Source organism: Chelonia mydas, chromosome 7, assembly GCF_015237465.2.
Source record: "Chelonia mydas isolate rCheMyd1 chromosome 7, rCheMyd1.pri.v2, whole genome shotgun sequence".
Lineage (NCBI taxonomy): Eukaryota > Metazoa > Chordata > Testudines > Cheloniidae > Chelonia > Chelonia mydas.
In genome coordinates, this window is record NC_057853.1 from 50,430,876 (window position 1) to 50,444,110 (window position 13,235).

The following is a 13,235-nucleotide window of genomic DNA, read 5'->3' on the forward strand; positions in this document are numbered from 1 at the left end:
TCACTATATGCATGACATAAGTGCTCCCATTTGCAGATTTTAGGAGTGATGGCAGTTGGTGGTTCTGGTTCTGCTGCTCTAGCAGGTCCAGTTGTCGTTTTCTCTCTTTTGCTTCTACAGCTCTTCTGTGTGCACCCTCCTCTCTGACCCTGCCCTGGCCCAGCTGCCCCAAGACTGGGAAACTCCTCGCCGCCCCCGCTGTATCCTGGCACACCGCCCCGGCCGCTCCACCCAAGCCGCAGGCTGGGGCGGGGCCGGGAGGCCGCCCCCTGGGGCTGCCTGGCGGAACCGGTCGGCACCGCTACGCGAGGGGCGGGCTTTGCCCTGGCTCCTGAGATCTGGCTGTTCCTGAGCCAGACCAGCTCCCCGCGCGCGGTAGTCGCTGCTGTGACGTTTGTGGTTACTATGGGAATGCCGTTGCGTGCTGTATGATTGGCCGGCAGGGTGGAGGGACACGTCTGCCGCTCGGATTGGTCAGGAGGCCCGGCCTAGGCTTCCCCCGCCTGAGGGGCGGCGGCGGAGCCGGACAGGTGTTGAGGCCGGTGGATGAGCGCGGGCTGGGCCCGGGGAAAGGAGCTGGGTAGACGGTCGGGCAAGGGGCGGAGCCGGGAAAGGGGGCGGGGCGGGCCCTGCCCCCGCGCGCCGGCCTGACGTGGCGGTTCCCCTCCCGACACAGGGCGATGAAGGCGCTCATCCTGGTGGGCGGCTACGGCACCCGGCTGCGGCCGCTGACACTCAGCACCCCGAAGCCGCTGGTGGAGTTCTGCAACAAGCCTATGCTGCTGCAACCAGCTGGAGGCTCTGCGCCAGGTAGGGCCCGGGCCCCGAACCCCGCCCGCGTGCGGCTCCCAAGCCCCCGCCGCTGACGCGCTTTTCCTTTCCCCCGGCAGGCGGGCGTCGATCACGTGATCCTGGCTGTCAGCTACATGTCGGAGGTGCTGGAGGGGGCGATGCGGGAGCAGGAGCAGCGGGTGAGACCGGGCCGCGGGGAGCCATGTGGAAGGGTTGGAGGGCGGGGTGCGGCTATGTGGAAGGGGCGGAGGGTTGGGAGCATGGGGGGACAGGGGAAACCATCTGGGGAGGTGGGGGGTTGGGCAGAGCAGGGTGCCATCGGGGATATTTGGGGGGGCAGGAAATGGCCGTTAGTGCAGTGCATCCTCCTGACCCTGGATTCTTTTACCTTTCTCAGCTGGGCATTCGCATCTCCCTGTCCCATGAGAAGGAGCCATTGGGCACAGGTGAGTCTGTGCCCATCCCACATGCTCAGTGGGGCCCCCTTCAGGGTCAGCTGAGGGGCCCGACTACCTGCTCATGCGGTTTACAGGGATGGAGTGAGGCTTCTCATCCCAACGCCACCCGCTTGCATAAAACTGAAGCTAAACGGCTAGCTCAGCGCAGGGTGGAGCCAGTGCCTGCTGGCAGCTGTTGTATCCACTCTGGGGAGCAGTGGGTGGCCTTGCCCCCGCCAACTCTCTCTGAGCCATATTCCCTCCACAGCGGGGCCCCTGGCGCTGGCCCGGGAGCTGCTGACTGAGAGCTCGGAGCCTTTCTTCGTCCTTAATAGCGATGTGATCTGCGACTTCCCCTTCACAGACATGGTGCGCTTCCACAAGCACCACGGCAAGGAGGGCTCCATCGTGGTGAGTGCCCAGGGCTGACTCCTGGGGGTCGGAACAGGACTGGCTCCTGCCACCCCCTACTGACTTGGCGTACCAGGCTGCACTTGTTCCGGGGCTTTTAGGGGCACAGCCAGGAGTTCTGGAACCTGTGTAAAAATGGGGGGCCATGCCCCCTGCCCCTCCCACCCTAGCCTGGCTTGAAGCTGGAGCCGGGCTGGGATAAGAGCTGCCCGGGCCAGGATAAGAGCTGCCCGGGCTGCTGTGGGGAGTCCCAGGACCCTCCACCTGCCAAGAGCAGCCCCCAGCTTGTGTTCTCACCCTGGAGGTGCGCCACCCAGACCAGGTGGAGGGTCTGGGGTTCCCCACAGTTGCCCGGGCTCCCTGCGCAGCTATTACCATGGCCTGGCTCTGGCTTCTGGCCTGGCCAGGGGGCACGGCCTCAGGAGGAAGAGGAGGAGCAGGGGGCAGGGTTCCTTGGTGAAATGAGGGGGCTAAGGCTCACCTTGGCTCCCCACTGGGAAGAGGCTGGTGCTACTGGCAGGGGCAACGCTTTGTGGTGGGAGGACTGATCACATTATCAGTTCCCCAGGCATGAAGCACAGCCCTGCCACTGCCTCTATGACCCTCCCCCAGGGGCGGCTCCACCAATGTTTGGGGCTGGGTCTCTCCCCCTGCCCCGCCTGCCACCCCCACGTGCCTTCTGCGGAACATCCCCTGGCCCCGCCTGCCGCCCCCATGCGCCTCCCCCGAGTGTCCCTGTCTGTTCTGGGCAGCGGGCTGCTGCTCTGCGCTACGCTCCCTTGCTGGCAGCTGCCACAGCCGACTTACAAGGGAGCGGCACTGGGGGCAGGCTGAGACAGTTGCTGCACCGGAGGAGGCGCATGGCAGCCCCACTCCTCCCTCCTGGCAGGCAACTCTGGGGTGGGGGTGGGGGGCTTATCTTGGCTGGACCTCCTGAGCAGCAGCCTGCAGGAGCTTGGGTGAGTATTGGGCTGGGGAGGGGGTCCCTCCTCCCCCGGAGCTCACTGCTGACAGTGGGGAGAGGGTTGGAGGGAGTCCTCTCTGGCCCCCAGCCCCTGGGCAGCCTGCCTGCTGCACCCCAAACTCCTCATCCCTGGCCCAGCCCCATGCCCCTCCCACACCCCAACCCTCTGTCCCAGCCCAGAGCCTACACCCACCGCCCAAACCCCCTCCTGCACCCAGCACCCCAAACCTCCTCCTGCACTCGAACCTCCTGCCCGAGCCCAGACCCTGCCCCCAGCAGCCAAACTCCATCCTAGAGCCCACACTCCTCCCGCACCCAAACTTCTTCCCAGAGCCTTAGGCAGGTGTGTGTGGGGGGTGGGGGCAGACTTGGACCTGTTCTGGGCACCACCAAAAATTATACAAACCAGCAGCCCCTACCCCCCCCTCCGCCAGTTCTGGCCCCCCTGAGTACAGCTGGCAGAAATGGGACTACTGGCTGTGCAGTCCTGGCCAAGTCCTTTCCCTGTGCCTCAGTTTCCCTGCCTGTAAAAAGGGGAAACAGTCCTGGCCAATGTAGTGACTGGCCCACCTGGCCTTCCCTCAGTCATCCCACAGGGAGGTGCCTTGCGGTGACTTTGCCTTGCAGGTGACAAAGGTGGAGGAGCCCTCCAAGTACGGGGTGGTGGTGTGTGAAGCCGAGACAGGACGCATCCACCGCTTTGTGGAGAAACCCCAAGTGTTCGTCTCAAATAAGATAAATGCCGGCATGTACATCTTCAACCCCAGTCTCCTGCACAGGATCCAGGTAGGGAGCTGGTCACCTGTGGGCCCAGCCTTCAGAAGGGAGAGCAATGGCTGGGGGCGGGAGGGAGGGATGCATGTCTCCTGGTCCGCACCCCCTCCCTCCCCGGGTTTGTGTGCATATGTAGCAGAGGGCAGATGGAGGCTGAGTGTTGGGCTGGGGTTTTTCTAAAGACAGGAGGCTGTGGAAGGGGAGGGGTTCCCAGCAGTTGGGGCACTGAAACAGATCAGGTGGAGCCTGGGGGCATGGAAGCAGAGACCAGGCCCAGCCAGGAGCTCTCATGACCACCTGGAATCTCTAGGCTGCATGTAGGTTTAACAGCCAGGTGCTTGGAGGGCATTGTGGGAACTGGGAGGCTGTGCACTCCAGGTTAATGGGAGCACCAGGCTGGAGGAGATGCCCCTGACTGGGCGCTGTGTGTCTGTCTGCAGCTGCGGCCCACCTCCATAGAGAAGGAGATCTTCCCGGTGATGGCTCAGGATGGGGAACTCTATGCCATGGAGCTGCAGGGTAAGGGACCCTGCTGAGACCCCTTCCCAGCCCCAGAGTAAAAGAGACATCCATCTCCCCGCCCTCTGCTCTGCCTTGGGAAACAGTCCTGGCCCTCCCCCTCTCTGCCCCAGCACAAAGGAAACCTCCTGCCCCAAGTCTGTGTGCCTCTTGTGCCAGTGGCATCAAGTGGGTATATGAGCTGCCTCCTCTGGGCCAATCCAGGAGGATGGGGGGAATCTCCTGTGCTTGTTGTGGGGGCTTGACCTGGCCCTGTTGCCCTTCCTGTAGGCTGAGAGTGCTGCTCTGTCCCTACAGGCTTCTGGATGGACATCGGGCAGCCCAAGGACTTTCTGACGGGCATGTGCATGTTCCTGCAGTCGCTGAGGGTCCAGCACCCAGAGAGGCTGCATGCGGGCCCTGGCTTCGTGGGGAACGTGCTGGTGGTGAGTATCTGTGCTCTTCCGCCTAGCGGTGTGCTTGGGATGCTGCTTCCATCCTGACATGGGTGGGTGTAGACCCACCCACAGTGACACCCATGGTGGGCTTGCAGTACCCCGGTCACCCTGCTGCTCACCTCCCCCCCATTCCCCGGGAGCTGAGCTGGTTTGTGTGGCTTCTGATGGTAGGGCTCTGTAACTGGCCGTGGGCTTTGGCTTTACTGAGCTCTGCTGCAGTATGCTAGGAAATTCAGACCCAGGACACTAACTGGCACTGGCCTCTAACCTGTGCACCCCATGTGGGACCCCAGCAGGCCTGCTATGGCCAGCCCAGCCCGGTCTCTCATCCCACTGGGGCCCTCCCAGATGGGGAGTGTGGGCTGCCTGGGCCCTGTCTGAGGAAACTGAGACAGGGCCCTTGCTGTCCTGACACCAGCCTGAGCTAGTCCTGGCCAGGGGTCATCTAGGCTCAGGCTTTCCAGCCCAAGGAAAGGGGCTGGCTGTAATTCTCTTCCTTGGGCAGTGCCCGGGGCCAGCCCACAGGGAGGGAGTGAAAAAACAGAACAGAAGAATGGCCACACTGGGTCAGACCAAAGGTCCAGCTAGCCCAGTGTCCTGTCTTCTGACAAGGGCCAATGCCAGGTGCTTCAGGGGGGGTGAGCAGAAAAGGGCCATTATCAAGTGATCCATCCCTGGTGTCCAGTCCCAGCTTCCGGCAATCAGAGGCTAGGGACACCTGGTGCTTGGGTTGCATCTCTTGGCTAATAGCCACTGATGGACTGATCCTCCAAGAACTGATCGTATTCTTTTTTTGAACCCAGTTATAGTTTTGGCCTTGTCAGGGGATGTTGTGAATGAGTTTCCCAGGTTGACTGTGCATTGTGTGAAGAATATTTGTTTTAAACCTGCTGTCTTATTAATTTCATTGGGTGACCCCTGGTTCTTGTGTTATGTGAAGGGGTAAATAACACTTCCCTATTCACCTTTTCCACACCAGCCATGATTTTATAAACCTCCATCATATCATCCCTTGGGGTCTCTTTTGCAAGCTGATCAATCCCCGTCTTTTTAATCTCCGCTCCTATGGAAGCTGTTCCATACCCCTAATCATTTTTGTTGCCCTTCTCTGAACCTTTTCCAATTCTAATATATCTTTTTTGAGATGGGGCAACCAGAATACACACATTATTCAAAGTGTGGGCATACCATGGCTTCATATAGTGGCATTATAATATTTTCTGACTTATTATCTATCCCTTTCCTAATGATTCCCAACATTCTGTATGCTTTCTTGACTGCTGCTGCACATTGAGTGGATGTTTTCAGAGAACCATCCACAGTGACTCCAACATCTTTGAGTGGGAACAGCTAACATAGACCCCATTATTTTGCACGTATAGTTGGGATTAAGTTTTCCAATGTGCATTACTTCGCATTTATCAACATTTAATTTCATCTGCCATTTTGTTGCCCAGACACCCAGTTGTATGAGATCCCTTTGTAACTCTTCGCAGACTGCTTTGGACTTAAATAATTTTGCATCAGCTACAAACTTTGCCACCTCACTGTTTACCCCTTTTCCAGATCATTTACTAATCTATTGAACAGCACTGGTCCCAGTACAGATCCCTGGAGGACCCTGCTATTTACGTCTGCCCACTCTGAAAACTGATCATTAATTCATACTCTTTGTTTTCTGTTAACTAATTACTGATCAATGCGGACCTTCCCTCTTATTCCATGACAGCTTACTTTGCTTAAGAAAGCAAGTCCAAGTACACGTACACGATATCCACTGGATCACCCTTCTCCACATGTTTGTTGGCCCCCTCAAAGAATTCTAATAGATTGGTGAGGCATGATTTCCCTTTACAAAAGCCATGTTGACTCTTCCCCAACAAATCGTGTTCATCTATGTGTCTGAATTCTTCCTTTACTGTAGTTTCAATCAATTTACCAGATACCGAAGTCAGGCTTACCAGTTGCCTCTGGAGCATTTAAAAAAAAAAAAAAAAAAAAAAAAATTGGTATTACATTAGTTATCTGGTACGGAGGCTGATTTAAGTGATAGGTTACATACCACCATTTGTAGTTCTGCAATTTCATATTTGAGTTCCTTCAGAACTCCTGGGGAATAACATTTGGTCCTAGTGACTTATTACTGTTTAATTTATCACTTTGTTCCAAAACCTTCTCTATTGTCACCTCAATCTGGGACCATTCTTCAGATTTGTCACTTAAAAAGAATGACTCAGGTGAGGGGAATCTCCTTCACACCCTCTGCAGCGAACACTGATGCAAAGAATTAATTTTGTTCCCCATAATGGCCTTGTCTTCTTTGAGTGCCCCTTTGGCACCTTGATGGCCTAGTGGCCCCATTGTTTGGAAGGCTTCCTGATTCTGATGAGCCTAAAGGATTTTTTACTGGCAGTTCTTCTCTTTTGCTAATTGCTCTTCAAATTCTTTCTTCAGCTGTCTCATTCATTCATCTTCTTAAGCCCCTGGCATTGGCCACTGTTGACAGACAGGATATTGGGCTAAATGAAGTGTTGGTCTGATTCAGTATGGCCATTCTTATGTTAATTATACTTTTACACTTCACTTGCCGGAGGTTAGGCTCCTATTTTCCTCAGTAAGATGTGACTTGTAATTTATAAAGCCTGCCTTTTATCTCTCACCACCTCTTTTACTCTGCTGGTTCGTCATGTCGCATTTATTTTTGTTCCTCTTACTATTTTTTTTTTATTTGTGGTGTAGGTTTAAGCTTCTATTATGGTAGTTTAAAAAGTTTCCATGTAGTTTGCAGGCATTTCACTAATGTGACTGTTAGTTTTAATTTCTGTTTTAACTAGCTTCCTCATTTTTGTGTAGTTCCCCTTTTTTTAAGTTAAATGCTACTATGATGAGTTCCTTTGGTATTCCCTCCACCCCGCAGATGTTAAATTTAATTACATTATGGACGCTATCACCAAGCGGTTCAACTATATTTGCTTCTAATCTCTATCAGCATTTCATAATCACTGTCACTATTCTGGTCAGGTGGTCGGTAGTATATTTCCTACTGCTATACTCTTATAATTCAAGCATGGAATTTCTATCCACAGCAGTTCTGTGGTGCTGTTTGATTCATTTAAGATTTTTACAAGTTTCACTCTGTTTTTTCACACTCCCCCACTAGCACGACCTACTCGGTTGTTACAACATCTATAGCATGCTGGTTTTACCGTCTCCCATTGATTATAATCATTTAACACCAGGCACTCAAGTTCTCCCATCTTAGTATTTAGACTTCTTGCATTTGTATATAAGTGCATAAAAAAACTGGTCAGTGTTTAGTTGTCTGCCTTCATGTGATATAATTGAATGGGACTCTTTCATTTGACTGTTTCTGTTCAGTTCCTACTTGCATTTTATCAATTTTTGTCCTTGCCTCTTTACTAGGACATAGAGAATCCCCATTAATAGATCCTCCCCTAAGGGATGTCTGCCCAAACCATGCACTCCTCTGCACCTGTCAGCTTTCCCCCAGCCCTTAGATTAAAAACTCCTTTGCAACCTTTTTAATTTGACATGCCAGCAGTCTGGTTCTGTTTGGGTGCGGTGGAGCCCCTCCCTCCGGTATTGGCTCCTTCTTTCCCTAATAAACCTAAGCCCCTCTTCCTAACACCATTGTCTGATCCACGCAATGAGATCTGCCTGTCTGGCACTGCACATGGAATTGGAAGCATTTCAGTGTAATAGAGCACTTCCATTTTCCTGGACTCTAGCCTCTTACCTAGCAGCCTACATTTGGCCTCCAGGACCTCCCCTGCCTTGCCCAAGGCACTGGTACCTACATGTACCATGACCACTGGCCCCTCCCCAGCACTGCACATAAGTTTGTCTAGATGTCTTGAGAGCTGCACCTTTGCACTTGGCAGGTAATTCACCATGTGGTTCTCACAAACTGAGCTGGTTTTATAATAATTGAATCCCCCATTACTATTACCTGTCTCTTCCTAGTTAGTGGGGTCTCCCCCCTGGAAGGGTGTCCTCAGTGTGAGATGAGGGTCCCAATTAAGGGTTTATTGCCTTTTGCTCCAGCTTGATGTTCTTTACCTGAGACCTTCATCCTCCTCAGCAGCCCCGAGGCTGTCAGGCCAGGGGTGGGCCCGCTCTGCTGTGTCCCATAAAGTCTAGTCGTTGTAACGTTGTGTCTCCCTTAGCTCTGTCAGTTCAGCCACTCTAGTCTTTGAGGGCCAGGAGCTGCCTGCAGCCACGTGTCTATGAGGCAGGTAATCATCCATGCTGTATTCAGTGCAATAAACTGGAGAGACCCTGCTCTGCTCCTGGACTTGTACTCTTGCCTGCAGTATTTGTACTCTTGGAGCCTGTGGTGGGGGAAGGGATAGTTTCTTGGCCTAACTTTAGGGAATAGAAAGTATATCTGGCTCTCTCGCTCACTCTCTAACCTCCTCTCTCACTAGTCCGCTTGTTGCTTTGGAGCTGTCTTTTCAACCCTTGTCTACATGAGTAGCTCTGCCCGCTGGTTAACAGTTCACAGGTTAACAGTTAGGGATTGAAGCTCTCAGCTAGCCTCAGCACATGGCCCCCAACCAGCCCACACTATACATTTCAGTCAAACAGGCCCACAGCAAGCACATGCCGTACTCATCCCAAGGGTCGGGCAGAGCTCTGTGGAGTGCTACAAACCTGGGGTTTGCAGGCAGCCTCGCTGGCTGAGCAGGTCCCAGAAAGGTGAGGGCTGTGCTGTCACGGGGGTCCTGAGGAGGCCTCTGACCTACAGCACTTTGAGTATGGCTGAGCATTGCAGCTCCCCCCGAAGCAGTCTGCATGGGCTGAGTGAGGTGGGCTGGCCCCTTATGCAGGCACAGGCCATTGCAAGCAGCTGTAACAGCACTTCCTTTAGAGGGAATGTGGCTAGGGGCAGCTATCCCTCCCATGCAGGACTGTGCCAAGGCATGGTTCTGTAGGGACAGGATGACCCTGAGATTGCCTAGAGAGGAGCCTGGGGTAGAGACTCCCCTCTCTCTCTTGCCTGCCTGCAACAGAGCTCAGCAACTGACCTGAGAAGCAGGCCCTCGCTGGGCTACCAGGTCTGGTGTCTAAGTACTGGTAGGCTCAGCATTCGGGGAGGGGTGCTGGCAGGCTCTCATCTCTGTGGGGGAGCTATGGGGCCTCCTTCACCAAAGTGGGCTGGTATCTCCTAGCACAGGGCTGCCTTGAGCCAGGGAACTCCCTGCTGCTGGGTGAGGGTCCCCTATGCTGACAGAGAATGAGCCACGACTTGGGTCCATGACTTTCCTTGCTTACCCATCTGCTCTATTCTCAAAGGGCAGCTCCTCCAGCCAGCCATGCTAGGCCGTGGCCAGATACCCCTAGCACCATGAGGGCTGGAGCAGTAGGGATTGGTGCTAGGGCAGGTAGCTGCCCTTGTAGTGTAGGCCCACACCCACCTCGCTCTTCCTTTCCAGGACCCAAGCGCTCAGATTGGTGAGAACTGCACAATTGGCCCCAATGTCACCATTGGGGCTGGGGTGGTGGTGGAGGATGGGGTACGGATCAAGCGCTGTACCATCCTGAAAGGCTCCCGTATCCGCTCCCACTCCTGGCTAGAGTCCTGCATTGTTGGCTGGCTGTCGTCTGTGGGTCAGTGGGTGAGTTACCTGGCAGGCTGGCGCATGCCTGCAGCAGGGCCCAACACAGGGGGGCTGGCTGTGTGTTTATCATAGACACTTGCTGGTTAGTTGGCTACACATGGCTGCTGGTGCTCCCTGGTGAGTCATGGCTGTGACCATTTTCTTTTTGGGGGCACTGGAGGGGGCCATGCCTGGCTGGCTTGGGGGTGCTAAGGCACAGTCCCTTTCTGCAGAAGAACAGAGGTGACAGCTGGGGGCAAGGATACAAACTCCAGCTCTGGGGTGGAAGTCTGGCTTTGGGGCAGGCTTGAGTTAGAGAGACCAGATCCTAGTTCATCCCTCCTCCTTGAGCAGGCAAGGGAGGGGCTTGACAGCTTGAAAGGGCCAGGCTGCTCCCAGCCCAGGGAAAGGTTGGGGTGGGGCCTGTTGCTGCGCCTCGCTGCAGTGGTGGGCGTCCCATCTCTCCTCCAGCCTAGGGCTTGTTGTGGGGGGAGGGACCCAAGCAGGAGCCAGGAGAGGCAGCTCAGCGTTGGGTGAATGAAGCACTGGGCAAGTCCACCCATGTACCCACACTGTGGGAGACATGCTGCCTCTGGGGCAGGGCTGCTGCAACTATGCTACCACCCTGCCAGCTCGGCCTTTGGGGAAGCATGTGGTGGGGACTGGCTGACAGGCGGCCTGTCTCGGTTAGGTGCGGATGGAGAACGTGACAGTGCTGGGTGAGGACGTCATCGTCAATGATGAGCTCTATCTCAACGGGGCCAATGTGCTGCCGCACAAGTCCATCGCCGAGTCGGTGCCGGAACCACGCATCATCATGTAGCTGCTGGGCCAGGCCTGCTACTGAACTGTTAACACTTTGTTTCCTGGAGCAGAGCCCCACATGCAGGGGTGGGTACTGGAGCTGGCTCTGCTGGCACAGCATCTCTGCCAGGATGCCTAGGAGGGATTCACAGCAGGGAGCAGTACTAGGCCCTCATGGGCTGCGGTGCTCTGAGGAGCTAGGGGCTAATGGGGGTTTGTGGCCATGGGGCTGCTGTCAGGGGGGCAGCAGGGGGAAGAGCTTGATCCTGTAGCAGTAGAAAGTGTTCAGGGAAAGTAGGGGGCCACAGCTGCAACATGCCTGTGCTGGTAGGAGCCAGGTGTGCCGCTGAGGGCCAGGTATACAGGGCCCTAACCAATACAATTACACTGTCTAAAAGTGCTGAATGCCCGTGTGTCACCTTTGTGCCGTGGCTGGTTCTGTGGTCCCTGCCCACCCCATTTGAGTTGGGGCTGGCACAGCCCTACTTTCCATACCACTCCTGTGTGTCTGTATCCCCCTGAGGCAACTGGGGGCTTGCCCCCTGCCGAGACACAGCTGCTTCTAGATCCCCAACCCTTTCATTCCCATCTGCCACACACACAAGTTGCCACCACATAAAGAAGAATAATTTAATACTCCCATGCAGGGAAGTGACCCTGGCTGGGGCAGGTAACACAGCACCCAATGCACAGTACTGAGCAATCCCCCAGGACTGTTCACAAATCACACACCACTGCTAGTCCCACCCCACCTGCAGCAGAGCTCAAGCATTAGCCTCGCCACCAGCTGAGACCCAGGCCAAGGCTCCTGCACAAACCAGCAGGGATCCCCAACGCTGCTGCCAGCTAGCACATCCTCCAGCAGCTGCAGGGTGAGGTGCCACCTACTTCGCCCCCACCAGGCTGAAGCTGGGGGACTGCAGGCTTCCAGATCCCAGCCAATTACTGCCCAGCAGAGAACTCAGCCACCAGGCCTAGACCAAGCCAGCTGTGAACAGCCTCTGCTCTTTGTCTAGCTTAGCACAGAAGCAGTAGCTCTCCTCAGTCTGGCTGCCTGGTACCTAGAGCTGGGGCCAAAGCATGCCTCACCCCCAGCAAAGGGAAGCTGGTAGTGGCTCACACATGAACAAATGCTCCATAGCAAATGGCAACAGCAGCAGGACAGGCCCTGGGGGCAGCCAGGCTCCAGCAGGCTGTGGTGGTGAGTACATGCTGGCATTAGCCTCACCAGGGAAAGGCAGCGCCCCTCAGCCCTTACTGTATTAGGCCTCCCCACACCTGCTGAACGAGCCAAGCCCAGCCTTGGCTCAGACAGGGCAAGAGCAGCACCTCCACCATCTGCTGGTGACCCTCACACTCGTGAGCAAGGGGGCTGGGCCATGGAAGGGCCCACAACTAACCAGAGCTGGGCCACCCCCTACTGGAGGCTGAGGGAAAGGAGCCTCTGGAGCCTGCAGGACCAGCCCAGGCCTCCTGCTACGAGCTGACCGGCTTGATGAAGTCATCCACGCCTGTGATGGTGGCCTTGCAGAAAAAGCAGTCCTTGTTGTTCATCAGGTGCTGGTTGATGCATGCTCTGAAAAGACAAAGCTTGTACCATGAGGGAGTTGTGCCCAGCCTTGCACCCAGCACACCAAGGCAAAGCTCTTCCCTTGAGCAGTGGAGCCCATGGCTGCACCCCTGCTCTGTCACCCTACAGCGAGGTCTGGAGCCCAAGTGCGGTGAGGGATGGGGTCTGGCCCTCTCACTGGGGAGCCCCTCCAACCACATGCAAACATGTCCAAGAGCTTCCATGGAGCATGAGCCAGGTCTTTGGGCTCCAGACGCAGGCAGTCTTTGCCAGGGGAGGGGTTCAAGGGGAGCGGAGAAGCATTGCTCTCCCTGGCTCCTGTCCTGTGGGGCTGAGCAGACTCCCTTGTTCCTGGCCCCCAGTAGGGAGGGAAGGGGCAGAGGGCGGCCGCAGTTACTCACTTGCAGGACTTGTGGGAGCATGGCCTGAAGATGGCCGAGATGGGGTGTGCGTAGCAGATGGGGCACAGGTCCTCCTCACTGGTTGGCTGCAAAGACAATCACCCGGCCTGAAGTTAGCAGCTGAAGGCACCCACACACTCCCTAGGGCTCCCTCCTGCCAGATAGCAGCACTGGGGGTGCTGCACCAAGTGGCCTGAGCCCAGCACTCCTGTCCCTTGTAGCCCAGGCTGGCAGCTGCCCCGGGGTTGCTCAGGCTGGCAGCCTGTGCAGCACCCTGGGGCCATGTTCAGTTCAGCTAGCGTAGCAGGGATTTAATCCTGGAGAGACTCAGACTGCCTGGGGACTCCCAATCGCACCTCACACCCCAGGTTTGGCCAAGGGAGCCTCTGCCCTGAGGAGTTTTCCCAGCCAGCCCTCACCCCAACACGCCCACTATGCGGCAGGGCAGCAGCCCTGCACCCTGTGTGGCCATCTCCCAGTGGTTCCAGCTGCCAGGCACAGAGAA

The 13,235-nt window shown here is 56.0% G+C and overlaps 2 protein-coding genes across 13 annotated transcripts in view; one reads left to right on the forward strand and one right to left on the reverse strand.

The window, feature by feature from the left end:
• The first annotated feature begins 536 nt into the window (after window positions 1–536).
• GMPPB (GDP-mannose pyrophosphorylase B) lies at window positions 537–11,159 on the forward strand. The gene is given in 10 exon segments (XM_037903694.2): window positions 537–785; window positions 787–810; window positions 891–971; window positions 1,190–1,238; window positions 1,498–1,640; window positions 3,232–3,390; window positions 3,819–3,897; window positions 4,195–4,322; window positions 9,791–9,973; window positions 10,647–11,159. Coding segments are annotated over 10 exon segments (1,083 nt in total). The 5' UTR covers window positions 537–680; the 3' UTR covers window positions 10,779–11,159.
• Window positions 11,160–11,375: 216 nt separating this feature from the next.
• The window catches only part of RNF123 (ring finger protein 123), a 153,682-nt gene continuing 151,822 nt past the window's right edge, over window positions 11,376–13,235 (reverse strand). For 11 of the 12 annotated variants that reach the window (XM_043551121.1, XM_037903686.2, XM_037903687.2 and 8 more), the window contains 2 exons: window positions 12,731–12,816; window positions 11,376–12,335 (listed from right to left, as the gene is read on the reverse strand). In XM_043551121.1, coding sequence (XP_043407056.1) covers window positions 12,236–12,335; window positions 12,731–12,816 — 186 coding nt within the window. In that variant the 3' untranslated portion in view covers window positions 11,376–12,235. The remainder of the gene's footprint in view (window positions 12,336–12,730; window positions 12,817–13,235) is intronic. The other variant, XR_005226078.2, reaches the window with a different exon arrangement.